General features: G+C 45.1%; 1 protein-coding gene across 1 annotated transcript in view; it reads left to right on the plus strand.

The window, feature by feature from the left end:
* Positions 1 to 570: 570 nt before the first annotated feature.
* TAMALIN (trafficking regulator and scaffold protein tamalin) overlaps positions 571 to 17,759 on the plus strand; it is a 30,193-nt gene continuing 13,004 nt past the window's right edge. The window contains exons 1-2 of the mRNA XM_058173832.1: positions 571 to 1,639; positions 16,461 to 16,510. Coding sequence (XP_058029815.1) covers positions 1,190 to 1,639; positions 16,461 to 16,510 — 500 coding nt within the window. The 5' untranslated portion in view covers positions 571 to 1,189. The remainder of the gene's footprint in view (positions 1,640 to 16,460; positions 16,511 to 17,759) is intronic.

The following is a 17,759-nucleotide window of genomic DNA, read 5'->3' on the forward strand; positions in this document are numbered from 1 at the left end:
GTAGAACTAACAATGAGCTGAGATAGTATTTCTAACGATGTGCTAGTTGTAAATGAATGAGGTATATAAACTGAACAATAAGCCTATACATGCGTCTCTTAACAGTCTTTTCTGGCAATTAAGGTTTCCTCTGAAATTTATCCATGTCGACGCTAGAAGGAGCTCCATTACCACACATCCTTTCCCACGTTTTTCGCTCAGCCTATGAAATATAAATGTTTATTCATTTGTGGCTTTACGATCTTGGGCCACATTCTGAAAGCATCCCGTCTGTGGACAAAAACAGAAGACACTAACTAGGCAGAAGTTTCTTTGCTTCTTTTCAAGAATACAGCTTGTTCCGTCGAGCTCAACAGAAGCGAAGCACGTTGTGCGCGCCGGCGCTCCCCAATCTGGAGCCAACTAGATGAGGATTTCTCAACTTTGGGAATTGAATTTATGTACACTGAGAGCATATGCACCAAATCAAAATTCCTTGTGTGTCCAGTCACACTTGGCCAAGAAAGAATTCTATTCTATTCTATGAAGTCCACGTGTTAAAAGCAGCCAAGGCTGAAAAAAGCCTGATCTGTGGACGATTCCCAGATTCTCCGATTAGGGGAGTTGCATTCCGGTACAACTGAAGGGCGCCGGTTTGGGGAAGCAAAAGTAAGGTAGGTGCTAAAGGAAAATACTGTCTTGGACAAGGAATCACTCTTGTTTCGGACGCGATCGCCCCTTGTCTTCCCACACACATAACGGGTGCGGGAGCCGTGAGAAAACAGAAGTCGTTTGAGACAGTTTGGGATTTGCGCTTAAAAGTTTTCATAAAGATCGCTTTTTTCAACTTAGGACACCGGACAACAAGATCCGGTTTCTCAGCCTCGGGCTCACCTCAGCGGAAGCTCCGCTACCTGGGTAGTTTAAAAAAAACAGCAGCTTTGTCTCACAGTGTGGCCGACCGCAGACGGCTGAAACGACTGGGGTCTCCGGGGAACTGCTTCGCTTGTTAACTGTCCTCAAAAAGGTTCCAAATGAAGCGGTCGCCGCAACCCGCCCGCTTCGTCGCTAGATGAGGACACTGAGGACTAGCGGCTTGGAAAACGGAATTGTTAGACAGATCTCTCTAACTTCCCACGCCGCTCCCTCTCGGAGTTTCCTTCTTTCCGAGGGGAAAGCATTCCTGATAGAACGATAGAAAAGAGCCCCGATGTCTTATATACCTGTGTTGGGAAGCGTGCAGACGTCAGAGGTGGAAGCAGCGCCCGTAAGCAGCGCTTCGCATTCAGAAAGGTGCGTTTTCGCGGCGGTGGGCAGGGAGCTGCGAGCCGAGGGGGCGTGGCCTCCCGTAGATGGGGCGTGGCCTCAGCGCCGCCGTCTTTGCAAACAGCGGCTTGACTCGCCGAGAGCAGGCGGAGGGGCGTGGTTTCCCCATCGAATCCCGGAGCCCAGACAGCATCGTGTGGCGCGCCCGCCCGTCTGTCTTCTTTTCCGCCGCTCTCCAGCCATGACCCTGCGAAGACTTCGGCGCCTCCGGCCCGGACAACCGGCGCAAGAAACGGCGGCCAGCATAGCCGGCCCGGAAGCTCCCGGGAGCCGTGCGTCGGAGCTGGAAAAAGCGCTGGCGGCCTCGGGGGGCACCTTGCCCCGAGCCAGGAGGGTAAGTGGAAGAAGGGACGCCGCCCTGCCGGAGGGGGGACAAGAAGCGGCGGCAAGAAGCGAGCATTGCACACGCGCCGAGCCTCCTAACCCGGAGCCGGCCCAGTCTCGCCCCCCCACACACACACACTCTCACACCCCTTCCAGTCCTGGGTGTGTCTCGTTGGCGGACCTGATTAACGTCTTTACCGGCACTCGTCTAGTCGCCCCTATTTGCCTTCCCTGCCCGTCTTCTTCTCCCGAGAGGCCAAGAGCCCCAAGGACTGGGAACTAGGGAGGAGAGACCCCCCCCTCGGCCTTTCGCTGCCCCGTTCCTGCCTTTTCCCCAGGCTTCTCGCCTCCCGCGAAGGCATCACCTCTTCCCCACCACACACACACACATCGTTCCTCTCCGGGACCTGCCTGGGGTTAACGCGGTGCGAAGCCGTCCTCCTTCCATCACCTGCGGTAGTCCCAAAGATGCTTCCCCACCACCACCACCACCGTCACCCACCCCAAGAGGCAACTGGACTTTCTGGTTTTTCTTTGAAGACGCTGAAGAAAAACCAGAAAAGTCCAGTTGCCTCTTGGTGGAGGGAGAGGGAAGCACCTTTGGGACACCCATGACCTGGATGATTGAGAATCTCCATAGACAATCACCTGCGGTACTTGCCGGTGCGGGAGACGCGCTTCTCCGTACCTGAAAGGTCCGCGTGGGAGAAAGAGGAGGAAGATTCACACACACACACACACACTTTGTGGTCCGTTTGCAAGGCTGATCTTAGCCCCCTGGCTGCCATCCCGACTCATCCTTTTCCTATCTCACCTTTCCTGACAAAACTCCTCGGGTGGGGATGGTGGAAAGTGCGAAGCCCGAGCGCAAGTTTTCGACGGAGCCACCAGAAATTCCATGTAGTGCAGAGATATCCAACCCTGGCAACTTTAAGATTTGTGGACTTAAACTCCCAGAATTGGGGAATTCTGGGAGATGAAGTCCAGAAATCTTAAAGTTGCCAAGGACGGGGACCTATGTTGTAGTGGACCTGTTAATCCTGGGATTGACCAACTGCCCCCGGATTTGCTTGAAGAAGCTAGTGGACAAGTCTCCTGGGTGGGCTAGTGCCTCTTCTTGATTGTTACCATTTAGTATCTGGAGGCAATTTAAACTTGTAATTGACTGATGGCTTCCAGTCAATGAAAGCATACCGTTGATAAAAATTAATGGGTGGCAAACCATTTTGGGAACTTGAATCTACCAAGGGAGGGGGAGGAGGGGCTCCTGGGAGTTCCTTTTTTGAGAAACTGCTCTTTGGCCCAGCTAGTTACATTTGCAGCTGATTTTCTAGATGGAAAAGCAGCACATATATGCGCCCACTGAACTTGTTTTTTACATCGCAAAAAAATGTGTGGCTTATGTCTCACAAAGCATGTTCAAGGAGCAAATTTACCTGACTGCATATCCTACTGGACTTGGTTTGAATAAATTTGAATGAACATACATTATGCTTTTTTTTTTTTTAGATACAAATGTAAAACATGACTGTCTACATTCAAAGAGGTTGTGGTGTTCAGATGTTTCATTGTTTGCATGGGTTTCTTGTTCTCTGGAGGGAATCGTTAGGAAGGCAGTATGGTGAAGAAGAAAAATGTCCATCTGTTCATCATCTCAAATTCTGTGGTTACTGTTCCCCTCCTAGTTACAGAATCAATTTTAATTTTTTTTCCCATTGAACCCTGATTAATTTGTTACAAAGAAAAAAACGAAAAAAAAAGTCTAGGAATTCAAGACTTCTCGGTGCAGGGACTGAACTGAGCTCCCAAACCTTCCACCCCAAAATTGATTCCTGATAACATCTGACTTCATTCCTTTTCAGACTCATTTATTGAGGGGAAGAAGTACTGTAGTTCACTTTGTAACTGGAGCAAGTACGGATCAGCCAGTGAGCTATTAACTAATGTAAACTAATCTTTATCTATTGCTAGGTTAGGTTATAGCTGAATTCTTTGGAAACTTCTAAGTTTTTTTTTAAAAAAAAACCTCCTTAAAATCATCCCCTTCTCCAAATCACACTAGTGCTCTCTTGGTGAGTTAGACTGCATGTAGCTTCCATAATTCACAGCTAGCAAGGTGGAAATGTAAGTGCCGGGATGCAGTGCTTCTGGGAAATTGAAATGGAAAGAAATACAGTGCTGTCTTTTTCTGTAGGGGTTTATGAAACAAGTTCTATATCTAAATTTGTTTGTGAGATGTTAGGTTGGCGATTCTAACCGTGCTTTGAAGGGGAGGGTGTTGGAATTTTCTGGACTCAGTACTAAGTGACTACAGTTTACGTTCTTAGTGCTCATTTTAACAAATCTGTATGTGTCACAGTTACTGCTGCAGAGAGACTGTTGCCTCAAGTCCATCCTTTTATGACTGTAGTGATTGTGGTTTAAATGGGGAATTAATTTGTGTGGTCTTCTCTCTTTTTTTTGTGAAAGAGGGGATAATGGCACAACAGCCCTTCTTTGTCTCAACAAAGGGCAAGATCAAAAAGGTTACAGGAAGCTATTCAGAAAAGCCAAGAGCCTTTGCTAGGCCTATTCAAAATGAATCAAAACCCAACAGGGATATAGTGCCACTTATATATCATGAAAGTATCCTAAAAACATGTGGAAACCTTTTTTGGCCCTCACAGATGCTTTCATCTGTTTGAGCGAAAATCCCACTGCCCCACCCCCACCCCCTATCTATCCTGTCTAAAGCAAAGTTAAATGCAATGCAGGTAGGCCTGAATTTACAACACTTCATTTACTGACCGTTCAAAGTTACTACGACGCTAAAAAAAAAAGTGACTTAGATGAGCCATGACCATTTTTCACAGTTACGACCTTTGAAGTATCCTCATGGTCACGTGATCAAAATTCAGATGCTTGGCAACTGGTTCATATTTATGACCGTTACAGTGTCCCAGGGTCATGTGATCCCCTTTTGTGACCTTCTGACAAGCAAAGTCAATGGGGAAGCCAGATTCACTTAACAACCGTGTTACTAACCTATCAACTACAGTGATTCACTTAACAACTGTGGCAAGAAAAGTTGTAAAATGGGGCAAAATTCACTCAACCAATGTCTCAATTAACAACAGAAATTTTGGCCTCAATTGTGGTCGTAAGTCAAGGGCTATCTGTATGTTGAGGGGGGCACTTTAAAAAAAAAAAGATTATATTTGTCACTTAAGAACTTCAAATTGCATTCCAGAAACCAGCTTTGGCGTAGCAACCCCTGAGCTGCATTTGAAACAACTATTAGAAGGAAACAGGAACTCATTTCCTGTACGGCCCTTCGTGTCCCATAATAGCGTCCTGTGGTTATGGCTGCTTGCTACCGTGTGCAGATGCAACAGCTGTTAAAAGAAATTTGGTCTGCTGTGATCCAGGGCCAGTGGTTTCCCCCTGGCAGACAGTCCACTTAGCGGGTTCTAGACTTTATTAATCACCCTCCGAATGGAAAGAGAGAGGCAGCAGACTGCCACATATCGGTGACGTCTGTGCTAAAACACCTTGTCGACTGTGACATCACTCTTGTCCAGAACAGAAGTGATGTAACTGGGAAGAAACAATTACGGGAAAGAGGGAGGAGGCATAGACTGTATGAGCCCACATGGGATGGCTTACAGCCTAATTTTCAGTGTTTTGTTTCCCCCACCCCTCCCCTCAACCTCCCTGCTGGTTTGAGGTTAGTAGCAATATTTTGATTTCTGTTTCCTGTGCTCATTGCCAAGCATGGGAGTTCCCAAACAAGAAACACTTACAGTAATCACATTGCTTTCGGGGATGGCTTTTACCTCCAGCTATATTATATAGAAGCCGTGGTGGCGCAGTGGTTAGAATGCAGTATTGCAGGTGAACTCTGCTGACTGACAGGAGTTCGATCCTGACCGGCTCAAGGTTGACTCAGCCTTCCATCCTTCTGAGGGTAGTAAAATGAGGAACCAGATTGCTGGGGGCAATATGCTGACTCTGTAAAATGCTTAGAAGAGGGCTGTAAAGCACTGTGAAGCGGTATATAAGTCTAAGAGCTATTTCTATTGCTATTTTTGAAACCCCTGGCTTCCACTGACAAGCCTGGTGTGTATCTGGTACTCATTCTGCAACATCCAGATATATATCTCTTTGTCAGGCAGATCTCGGATGGCTGAGCCACGTTTCTGTCAGATTAATGGCATGGCTGCTATTTCTCCCCAAACTTTTAAAAGGAATAAAAATTGTCTATCCTTACAAGGACCAGATAGCTGCTCTTGCTCAGCGCGCAGGATTACTTGCGCAGAGATTCTACTTCTTGCTATCCCATTCTCCTCCTCCAAATTGTTGAGCACAGAGTAGTGAATTATCTGGTGTCAGTTGACTTCATGACTGAGTAAGCTGTCTTCTTGTTCCTACTCCCAATACTCTAGCCTCCATAGCGTGTTGTCCCCAAGGCCAGCCTTATGAAATATTTTTACATCAAGAAGCAAGTGGATCTTTGAGAACGGTATGATACATTCTATTGCCATAGAATTTTTTCCCTATTAAGGCAATGCCTCCCAGATCTCCACTGCAGAAATCCAGATACCATATTTTTCGGAGTATAAGATCCACCCTTTTCCCCAAAAAAAGAGGGTGAAAATCTGGATGCATCTTATACTCCAAATGTAGCTCTGCCCAGCCTCTCGAAAGGAGATTTCAGAGGCTGAAAAAAGCATCTGAAAGAAGCTTCAGAAAAAAAGCCTCCAACTGAGCTTCAGAAAAAAGGCCTCCGAAACAGAGCTTCAGGAAAAAAAGCCTCTGAGGCTTTTTTTCTAAAGCTCTGTTTTGGAGGCTTTCAGAGGCAGAAAAAAAGTTTTTTCTGAAACTGAGTTTCAGAAGTTTCAGAGGCAGAAAAAAAAGCCTCTGAAACAGAGGTTTTAGAGGCTGAAAAAAAAGCAAGGCACAGAGCTCACAACCAACGAACCTGTTGGCCGATCCACCTGCCAATCACCATTCTTCTTATTTTCCTCCGCAAAAACTAAGGTGTGTCTTATACTCTGGTGCGTCTTATACTCCAACAAATACGGTAGGTACAACCCTAATAATCCCAGTTTGTGGTCCAGACTTTCCTAGGGGGAAAAAACAAACAAGACCAAGGGTTCTTATGCTCCAAATAATTACATAGCTGTATTTTATATTATTTTCATGTATTCTTCCTGAGGTGCCAGACGCAATCAAGCGCACCAGTGATCAGGAGGTCTAGTAGCATTTTTCCGACTGACACATTCCATTGAAAAGTTTAAGCTTTTTTGAGCCGAGCTTGCTTTACCAGATACATGAAGTGCTATGCTGATGTATGATTTTAGCCCCTCTTTGCATTTGATGAAGCAAGCTGCAGTTCACAAAAGCTTATGACTTTTAATAAAAATTGTTACAGTAGTTGGAAAGCATCTGCCAACGCCTGATTTTTATTTTTATTTTTGCCACCATAGACTCAGCTGTCTGTCCTCTTCAATTGGTGACCTAATGTCTCTAAGTTGTTTGAACCATTCCTGACCCGTTTTTCAGGCTTCTGGCAGTCAATAGATTGTGTGGTGAATTATTTCAGTACAGGTAATCCTCATCTTAAAACAGATCATTTAGTGACCGTTCAAAATTACAACAGCACCAAAAAAAGTGACTTATGACTGATTTTCACACCTATGACCATTGCAGCCCCCCCATGGTCACACGATGAAAATCTGGAGACTTGGCAATGGAGTTAAATTTATGACGGTTGCAGATTCATTTATCTGACTTAACAACTGATTGATTCACTTAAAGGTCCTGAAATGAGGCAAAGTTCACTTAACAAATGTCTCGCTTAGCAACGTAAATTTTGGGCTCAATTGTGGTCATAAGTTGAGGACTACCTCCCGTAGTGTGGTTTTGGGTAAGGTTCTTACAGGTAGATGAAATGTAGAGCCAAAATACATCGGTATGCAAAGCCTTAAAGCCTTGGGGGTAAGATCCAGCAGTTTCTGACAGGTTCTGGAGAACCGGTAGCAGAAATTTTGAGCAGTTCGGAGAACCGGCAAATACCACCTCTGGCTGTCCCCAGAGTGGGGTAGGAATGGAGATTTTGCAGTATCCTTCCCCCTAGAGTGGGGTGGGATGGAGATTTTGCAGCATCCTTCCCCAGGAGTGGGGAGGGAATGGGTATTTTGCAGTATCCTTCCCCGCTACGCCCACCAAGCCACGCCCACAGAACCGGTAGTAAAAAAATTTGGATTTCACCACTGCTTAAAACATTAAAACAGTCTACTTTGAATTAACCCTTTTCAGAAGCCACCCTGAAAAGGTTGAGAAAGGTTGACCTTGTCCTGTTCAATGACATATTTCTGCAGAACATGAAAACTGGAAAAAAATAAATAAAGAAGGGGCAGCCCCCTTGCCCACCACTACTGTACAGGCTTTTTCAACATAAGCCACTATAAAGACTCCAGTCAACTGTTTTCCATAGAATAAAAACAAATCCCCTCATGAATGCTGAAAGTTTGTTTTTATCCTGTAATTGGTGGCAGGACCAACCACAGCTAATTTCCTGCTTGGGTAGCTGGTGGGTTGTATACAGTGGTGGGATTCAGGTAATTTAACAACCGGTTCTCTGCCCTAATGATTTCTTCCAACAACCAGTTTGCTCAGAAAGTTAACAACCAGTTCTCCCGAAGTGGTGCGAACTGGCTGAATCCCACCACTAGTTGTATGATACGTGAGTTTCTTTTTCTCATCATTCCAGAACTCCTGTTTGTTTGCCCATGACAGGGCCTGGAGGGAAAGGTGCCGTTGTTTGTGTAGCTTTGAGTCCAGATCCCTCTTTCCTAGGAAACTCAGTGGTTTATGCTTGGAGAAGGGGTCATTTCCCAATGCTTGGTTTTTGCCCTGAAATGCCATGGGGTTTTTAGAAGGCAAACCTTTGTGCCTACTTAGCTGCCCAAATAATTTTGGCCTGATTGCTGTCTGATAACTTCTTTTTTAAAAATTTTATTAGAATTTTACAGTACGATAAAAGTATAAAGTGAAAAAAATGGGGAGGGAAGAAAACAGAAATGTGAATTTTTGTCTAAGAACTTCTGAAGTGGAGCATTTATTGAAAAAGGGGAAATGTGGAACATAATGTGTCACTTTAAGAAGGACCAATCAAATATTAAATAGTAGGATAGGGAGAGAGGTGCTAAACGTATGTTTCAAACTTGGCAACTTTAAAATATGTGGACTTCTATACCCCCGGGATTTCCCAGCTAGCCATGTTCCTCATGCTGCCAAGTTTGAGAAATTCTGTGCTAAACGATTGATTGATTGATTGATTGATTGAAACAGATGAGTAGCAAGCAGATAATAATTGGGTGCCCTTACCCTTCTCAAAAAAGGAAAATTGGGTTTGGAAGAGTTGTCTTCACATGCGCAACATACAAACTCTTTCACAGTTTGTATGTTGCGCATGCTTGTGTGTGTGTGTGTGTGCATGCACGTGTGTGTGCATCCGTGCTGGAAATCACTTTTTTAATTAGAATTTTTTTAGTTCAGTAAAATATGCAAAACAAACAAGAACAAAGAAGGAAAATAAGAAACAGAGATGCAATTGCTCCTTCTGCCCTTTCTTCTAGCAGTAATTATCATCGTAAACTTTTTTCCCTACATCTTATATAAATCATCTATAATCCCCAAATCATCAATTCCTTCTTCTTTCATCCAAAGACAAATTTACGGTTTCCTGTCTTTTTTAAAAAAAATAAACAAACACTATTATTTTATCTCTGATAAACTAGTTAGTTTCGCCATTTCTGCAAGTTCAACGAATCTTCCCATGTAGGCATTTCATTGCTTTTCCAACACTATTCCACATACAATAATTTTGCTGCGCTTACCGTATACAATATTAATCCCATATTTCTTTTCTAATTTCTGTGCTGGAGACAAGGTTAGAAGCAATTCTGAAGTATAGAGAATTGAATGCAAACCCAGCTCCACCCTGAGACTAATTGTGTGCACATGGTATGCAAAGAAATCCTCCAACACCTTATATTGAGTGTATTTTAGCTCCAGGATCCTTTCTGATACTATTACACTGTACATTTCTGATGGCTGCAAATATGTAGCCTGGTCCATTGCATGGTACCAGGCGGTTTTACCTAAATGGGCTCAATTTTTTTTTCCTGCCCATCTTATTGAGCTGCCTTGTTTATCCCACTAGATGACAAATTCTTCCTTTGTTTCTCCAAAGACAGTAAATTGACCTCATGGAGGAAGTTAAACCTTGATTTAATACAGATGGGCCGCTAGAGTGTCTACAGAGTTGTCCTGGCCTTTCAAAGGAGCAATGTATTTGCCTGGGATGAACCCCATGAGGAGATGTCATAGAAAGAGTATGCATCAAGACAAATTCCTTGTTTGTCCAATCACGCTTGGCCAACAAAAAATTCTATTCTATTCTATTCTATTCTATTCTATTCTATTCTATTCTATTCTATTCTATTCTATTCTATTCTTGGGGCTCCATTTCAGGCACCTTGATGTGAGAAAGAAGCTAACCGGGTTAGGTCAGATTAGTGCTAGGAGGGGAGACCACTAGGAAATACCAGTGCTTTAGGTTAAAACTGGAAAATAAAGAAAGTTGTCCAAAACAAAGCAATGGTTAACCAGTTCTGTATACTTGCCAAAGGAACAACAGAGAACCCACATTCAAACTCGGCTCAAAGTATGCTTTACAAACTTACAACCATAATTGAACCCAAAATCTCTGTTGCTAAGTGAGTGAAGTGAATTTCCTCCCATTTTACGAACTTCCTTGCCGCAGTTGTTAAGTGAATCACTGCAGTTGTTAAATTAGTAACACAGTTCTTAAGTGACTCTGGCTTCCCCATTCACTTTGCTTGTCAGAAGGTTGCAAAAGAGGGTTGCACTGCAACCGTTAAAAATATGAACAGTTGACAACAGTTCGAATTTTGATCCCGTGACCATGGGGATGCTGCTACAGTTGTACCTGTGAAAAACAGTCATAAGTCACATTTTTTCCCCCCAATGTCGTCATAACTTTGAACAATCACTAAACATATGGTGGTAAGTCAAGGACGACCTTATACTTTTTTTCCAGATGGTGAATGCCTTTGGCTAACCATTCTGGTTGGCTTCATTTGCCAAGGTCTTGGATGGACTTTGGCCTATGACCTCGGAGGCCTGTAAAAACTGCTACCCTGGAGAAGCTGCCCCTAACCGTGACAGGAAACAGCCACTTTCCACAGCCCGCAGATGAAAAGCCTTGTTTGTTTATGGAACCATCAGCCGTTTGTCCAGTTTGGGGAGGGGGAGAGATGATAGCACAGGAGACTCATTTCATTTTCAAAATTGAAGCATACAATGATTTGCATGGATTCTGAGCCCCCCTCTCCCAGTGGTTCTGCATCCTGGAATTTCTCGGGTTGGCATTGGGGGGGGGGAGGTAGAACTAAAGGACACTCGAGGGTCCTGTTATCCTTTTGTGTTTGTCCCTTTTCCTAACGGCGTTCCCCACCCCACCCCCGCCCCCCACCCCCTCGCAATCCTGGCTGCCTGGCACACAGTCTTCAGCCCAAAAGGGCGTTTAGCATTTCTCCCTGTTCCTGCCGCCCCCGCCTGATATTGGAAGCACATGTTTTTCTGAGCGTCTGGGTTTCATTACTGGTGGAGACAGGCTTCTTTGCAGGTCTGAGGCTGCGCCCTTGCATCTTGGGCCCAGGGAGCAACGCAAGAGGACGAAAGGGGATGAATAATCAGAGACATCGACTTGTTCTGAAACACAAGCATCCGCTCACTCTCCACTGGTTGCCATTTGGAAAAGCTTCTATCACCGCTGCCTTTGGCAAGACCCTCTTTCTTTAGCTCCAGAGGTTCTTCTCTCCGGTGGCTTGCAGTGCAAAACGCCTCATTCCCCCAGCAGGGTCAGTGGGCTCCCACACTCTCTGCAAACAGCAACCCGCTCGGCTCTTTGGTTCCTTCTACACGTGGCAGCAACACACGCAGACAGGCACGCAGCACACACACACACCCCACCGAAACCCAGCTGGCAGCTTCAAGGCTCTGAGGTTGAGCCTGTGAACTCAGCATTTGGTTTATTTGGCTGGATGCAGTGGTTCAAAGCCAAAAGGGAGGAGGGAGGGTTGGAGAGTTGGAACATTCTCCCTATTGTACTTTGGGTCAGCCTGGAGCTGAGCTGGGGGTGGGCGGAAAGAAGTTTTGAATGCTTGTGTTCTTGGGACAATTGGGTATTTTTCCTTTCCTGCCTTGACAACGTGCATCTTTAAAAGATGCCAGCAACGTCTTAGACCAATGATGACAAACCTTTGGGGCTTGGCATGTCAAACATTTGGAAAATGGCTAACTTGACTCTGCTGGTGGGTCATCCTCCCCCCACCTTGAACAAAAGAGAAATAATTATCTATTACACACACACACACACACACACACACACACACACACACACACACACACCTGCCAATCTAGGTCATCCTGAATAGCAGGACTCAGTGGCAGTACTGAGACTGGGCCTGAAGTGTAGGCCTTGGCTTCGACTTCATCCCTAGTGCTACTGCTGTCACTCAAAAAGGCTGCCTCCGTCGTACCCCAAGGTGCAATTGTCCTGCAATCCAGCTCTCCCAGGATCTGCCATGCCCTGCTTACCATCAGGCGGTGTTCTCTTTCTGTTCACAGGCCCCTGCGGCCTACCCGAGCTTGCTCCAGGTCACATGAAGCCTTTGTTCTTGAATCAGCTTTGCAGAATGCTTCTTCCATGGCCCCTTCAGCCTCCCAAAACTGCAAAAATACGCGACTTCCAGAGGTCTGGTTGGAGGCTGTGCAAGAGAACACATGCCATTTTCACCCAGCCTCTGAAAACTGCGCAAAAACTATTTCGAAAATAGTTGGGTGTGTTTGTGAATGCCGCTGTGTCACCGAAAACGATGGTGTGATACCTTTGACACGTGCCAACATTGTGTTAGACCTACATCCTTGGCCCACCAAGACTGGCAAATGATAATCTCTACTGAACTACAAGTGAGCATTATGATTGTAAGCTACTCAGAGTCACTCAATAGTGCAATGGGCGGCAATCAATCAATCGATCCAACTGCAGTGGGATTGAGGAAAAGGTTCAGAAGTCATCACCAGGTGTGCTGCTCCTATAACTTTCCAGCCATGAAATCAACAGGGGTATGTGTCTCTTGAATCAATATTACTCTTACTTCCTGGCAAAAGAGATCTTGACCAGGAAGGATTCTGAACTGTAGGGAAGGTTGTGTACTCAGTGTGTAGTCAATGAAAATTAAAAAAACTCAATTGGACTACGTATCTTATCAATTATAATATGATACAATATAAGATTCTCCTTGGAGTCAAGCTCAGCTCCTGATAACTATCCATGTCTAGTTAGCAACAACATGGAACTGCTTTTCCACAACCACTTTGGGTGGCTTTTTGATTGATCAATCTAATCCAGCGGTGGGTTGCTACTGGTTCGGCCAGGATCGTGTAGTGGCGGCGGGAGGCTTCGCTCACCCACCTGGACACTTCTGCACATGCGCAGAAGCGTCGCCCACGCCCACAGCGAACTGGTAGAGACGGGTTTTGAAACCCGCCCCTGGTCTAATCCCGTGCTGGCATTTCCTGGTGGTCTCCCTTTCAAGCATTAACTAAGAGGTCTGCCCCTGGTTTCATTTTCAAGATCAGCCCAGGTTGATCTGGTGCTGCCGCCTGCTGTTTGGTGATGCTTTGATGCTTACTAAACATGGTTTACTGTAAGTGTTGGAAAATGCGGAGGAGGATATTTTGGAGCATATCATGGGAAATTGTATTCTTTCTCATTTGCAAGGGATCCAAATCCTTTATGCCTCTCTACTTTGCACTCTTTGGTAACTTTCAAGTTGATATTTTTGTTGTAAACAATAGAAGAGGGTGTTCTAGTATTAACTCAGAATCAGAATAGAGCTGGAAGGGACCTGGGAAGCTTTCTAGTCCAGCCCCCTGCTCAAGCAGCAGATCATATACCAGGAGTGTCAAACTTGTGGCCTGCGGGCCAATGCGTCATATGCTGGCCACAACCACCCCTGGTTTAGCGAAGTGGGGAAAAGTTGCAATATGTCACATGACGACAACATAACACTGTGTGTTTGACACCCCTGTCCTACATCATTTCAGACAACTGACTATCCAGTCTCTTCTTAAAAAATTCCAGTGATGAAGCATCCATAGTGTCTGAAGGCAAGCTGTTCCACTGGTTAATTGTCCTCCTGTTGGGAAGTTTCTCCTTAATTCCAGATTGCTTCTCTCCTTCATTTGCTTCCATCCATTGATTCTTATCTTGCCCTCTGGTGCTTTGGAAAATAAATTGACTCCCATCCCCTTTGTAGCAGCCTCTCAAATACTGGAATACTGCTATCATGTCCCCCCTAGTTGTCCTTTTCTCTAGACTAGCCAAACCCAAATCCTGCAACCCTTCGTCATATGTACAGAGGCATGTTATATGTAACATTCCTCCTGATAGTTAATCAGAATATTTGGGAGTGGTTCTCAGTGGAGCAACAGAAACAATAGCTCTGATTATTCAAGCATTTGACTTGAGTGCAGAATGAATGCATGGAAGGAGGAATGTGTTCATCTCCCACCAGTAGGAAACCAATGTCTGTATCACTTTGTTGGTCTTTTCATGTTATTATTTTTTGTATCATTATTATTTTGATATCGCCTTTGTTCCTGAGATCAGAATAGCCCTGTCTTTGCTCTTTCTCAGCTCCAAAGCAGGATGTCTGGCTAAGGCTTAAGACTCAGGTTGAGCTTTCAGTAGCTGCCGTTTTTATTAAGTAGAATTTGAATTTTGACTAGCTTGCTACAGCCTCCAGGGTTCCATCCAGACTTTTCTGCAGGAAAGAGGCAGGGTTGATGAAGACACTTCCCATCTGCCTTGGGAATCAACTGCCATTACAGTAGGGTTCAAATCTATTTACTCCATTCTCAGCAGGCCACCCAAATATCCCACTTCACTGATGGGAGTTTGTTGAGGTCACTGAAATGCCATTGTCCAGCTTGACAAGTAGGGCCATTTCATTCCAACATGGAGCTGGAAACCCTTGTCTCCACCCTTGCTTCGGCCACTCCCTTCCCCCTACGCTCTTCTGAAAAGCCACTGCAATCCTGAACCTGAGTTTTTGAAAATGCTTGCAAATGGTTGCAGCCATGCATATAAAAAGAGACTTGGTGCCTGCAGGTTAAAACAGAGGTCATTCTAGGCTGGGGAAGAGGGTGGAGCGCTTGCTTGTCAGAATCTTACATGAACAGCTGTTTATTTTCAAGCATAATTCCAATTGCATGTGTCGCGCCCTAATAGAAAACTGATGCTTCGTTTCTTGGCTGCGGCTTGCAGGAGACGTTGAGTTCAGCCATAAACCAAAGACATGCACGTTTGCACACTTGTACAACTCGGAAAGTTTAATGAAAGCCAGAGCATTATCAATTGCTATGTTGTTTGCCATTATGCCAAGGTGGCTGAAATTCTTCAGGGGATGCGACACGGCATGTGGTTGAATCCATTTATATTAATAATTTTTCCTAATTGGTCCTCCAAATTTCAGTTCCCATCATGTACTGTGTGGAAGCATCAACAATGAAAGTGTTTGTTCAGAATGGGCCTGGCAATTAATTTGATTTTAAAATTAGGGCTTCGGAATAAAATGGGCTTTCTCTTCCAAAGGTTTTTTTCTTTTTCCGTGGCACCAAGCCATGTGGCTTTGAAAGCCTACAGTGTTCAGATGTGCCTTTCTGAATGCTTTTCATCAACCCCGGTGGTGGGTGTAAGAAGACCCTCTTAGTTGGCATTTGTGGTTTTGGGTTGGGGAAACTTAACCAAGCTTGAGATGCAATTCCGAGAAATCTTCAGGCTTATGTGAAAATTGGATATAAAGCACCAGGATGCCCCTAGGAGATTCAGCACCCTAGATCGTGATGTGCCATTTGTTTTGATCAGTTTTTTTAGTCAGATGATGCAAATCTCAGCTGGCTTCCTTGACAGTTTTGTGGGTTTTTTTGCTTCAAGCAATGGAACAGAAACCTCATTCTGAATGTCCATGAATGAGGACCTAATGTGCTTTCAACCTAGAGGAGTTCCCATTCATGCATTGTGCAAGTGGCTTCGTAAAAGTGAATAGCTGGTTTACGGGTAGCAATCCAAATTGGGCTGATAGTGGCATAAGAGGACAGACATCCCCTGAAGCAAAGGAACTGTTGTTTCTAACATCATCCAGAGTTGCAGGAAGCATAATCCAGATCAGGATTATAGGGGTGGGAGGGTACAGGATGAAGAACAGGGAATGCCTCCTCAGCTTGCCTCCATCCGAATTCCCCTCCCTTGTGTTGTTAACCAAGTGCATGAATGGCCTCTTGTCTAGCAACTGGCTTCCCAAAAGAGCCTCTGCTTTGGAGTTAGCTGGCTAAGGCAGAGACCTTGTTTCATTTTGGCAACCTGTTTACATTGCCGGGTTGGCAGTGACAGGCATCCAGAGCAAGCTGACAAAGCTGAGCTTTTAGCATCGTTGAACACACGTAATGAAAATGTCCCAAGTCATTCTTACAACAGCTCGGTCTTGATCTTGATGCCGCTTTAAGGACTGAAAGAAGAGTCATTAGGTGGCAGGAAAATGTGCTTCGTGTGCAGCCTTTAAGGCCTCTTGACTCTGTGGCTCCGTTGTGCCAGTCCTTGGCTCAGTGCCACCAGCACTACGCCAGAGTGAGGTCTGAGGCCAGCATCCTGCCATACCCTTGGCTAATTCTCTTTTTTTGCACCTCTCCCTCAGGGCTCTGCATTCAAGTGGCACTCTCTGAGCCAGTCGCCTGAGCAGCACAGGTAGGTGCTAAGTTGTTCCTTTCTCCTGGGAGAGTTTCAGTGGTGAATTTTGTCCTGCTCTGCTGAAGATAGATTTGCTTTCCCCTGTGTCAGCCTACAGAGAAAGCCTTGTCTTCAGTGTAGTCTAACCAAAAGTTAGACTACACTGTTCGTTGCTTGTGCTTATTTAGAACACTGCACAGCCGCCTCCAAGCAGTTCTTGTCTTTCCTTGTGGCTGGGAAGGAGCGAGATGGTCCCATAGTGGCTGGGGAGGGTGGGAAGATGTAATAGAAATTATGCACCTGGAAGTAATTTACAAGCACCATCAAGGTATTTTGCTTTCTAGGATAGAGTCTTTAGACCAGGGATGTCAAACTCGTGACCCACGGGCCACATGCATCACGCACTGGCCACATCCAGCCCCGTTTTAGTGAAGGGGAGAAAAGTTGCAATACGTCACATGTTGTCGTCACAAGTTCGGCACCCGTGCTGTGGCTGTGCTAACTCCAGTCCTGCATCTCCTGCTGGGGACAGAATAAGTTGACTTTGTATATAATATACAAATGGATGAAGACTGTTGCTTGACATGGTGAAAGCCGCCCTGAGTCTTCGGAGAAGGGCGGGATATAAATGCAAATTAAAAAAAAAAAATTTCATCAGCTAAAGCTTCAGAACGATGGTTAACCTCCCATGGGAATAGGCAGGAGATTCGCTCTTCAGTTTGTCTCTTTAATAAGTAAACTTTTCAATTGGTGGCGATTGCAATTCCTCCTTTATCTCTCTGGTGAAACTTTCTTCAGCCTGGGGTCCAACAGAAGTGGGATGCACAATACAGTGCTCTGATTCAAAAGCAAAAAAGCCTATCCCTTTCTGCAGTTCCTCAAACCAAAATCCTCTTCTGGGATCTCGTGGTAATAGGAGTATACAGGTTGGAGGACCAATTCCCACAGTTACCTCTATGTTGAGCAGGGCTTATGGGAATTTTTTGTCTTCGCATATCTGATGGGCATCAGATTGCCACTCCTAATAGGAATTGATCTTAACCTTCCTGTGATCGGATGCAAGAAGGCTGGAATATGGCAATAAACCCTCATAATAAGAGGGTTTAGACAAAATATCCATCGATTACATTTGATACCAAATCACCTTCAAGCTTTAGGAATGTGCCCTTAAAGCTGCATTGGTGAAAGCTGCAAGAGCGAATTGCCACTTCAGCTTTTTAGGAAGAAGCTTTGTTGTGCAGAAAAAAAGACAGAGGGTTGCGAAAGT

This window comes from Ahaetulla prasina, chromosome 2 (assembly GCF_028640845.1).
Source record: "Ahaetulla prasina isolate Xishuangbanna chromosome 2, ASM2864084v1, whole genome shotgun sequence".
NCBI classification, from domain to species: domain Eukaryota; kingdom Metazoa; phylum Chordata; class Lepidosauria; order Squamata; family Colubridae; genus Ahaetulla; species Ahaetulla prasina.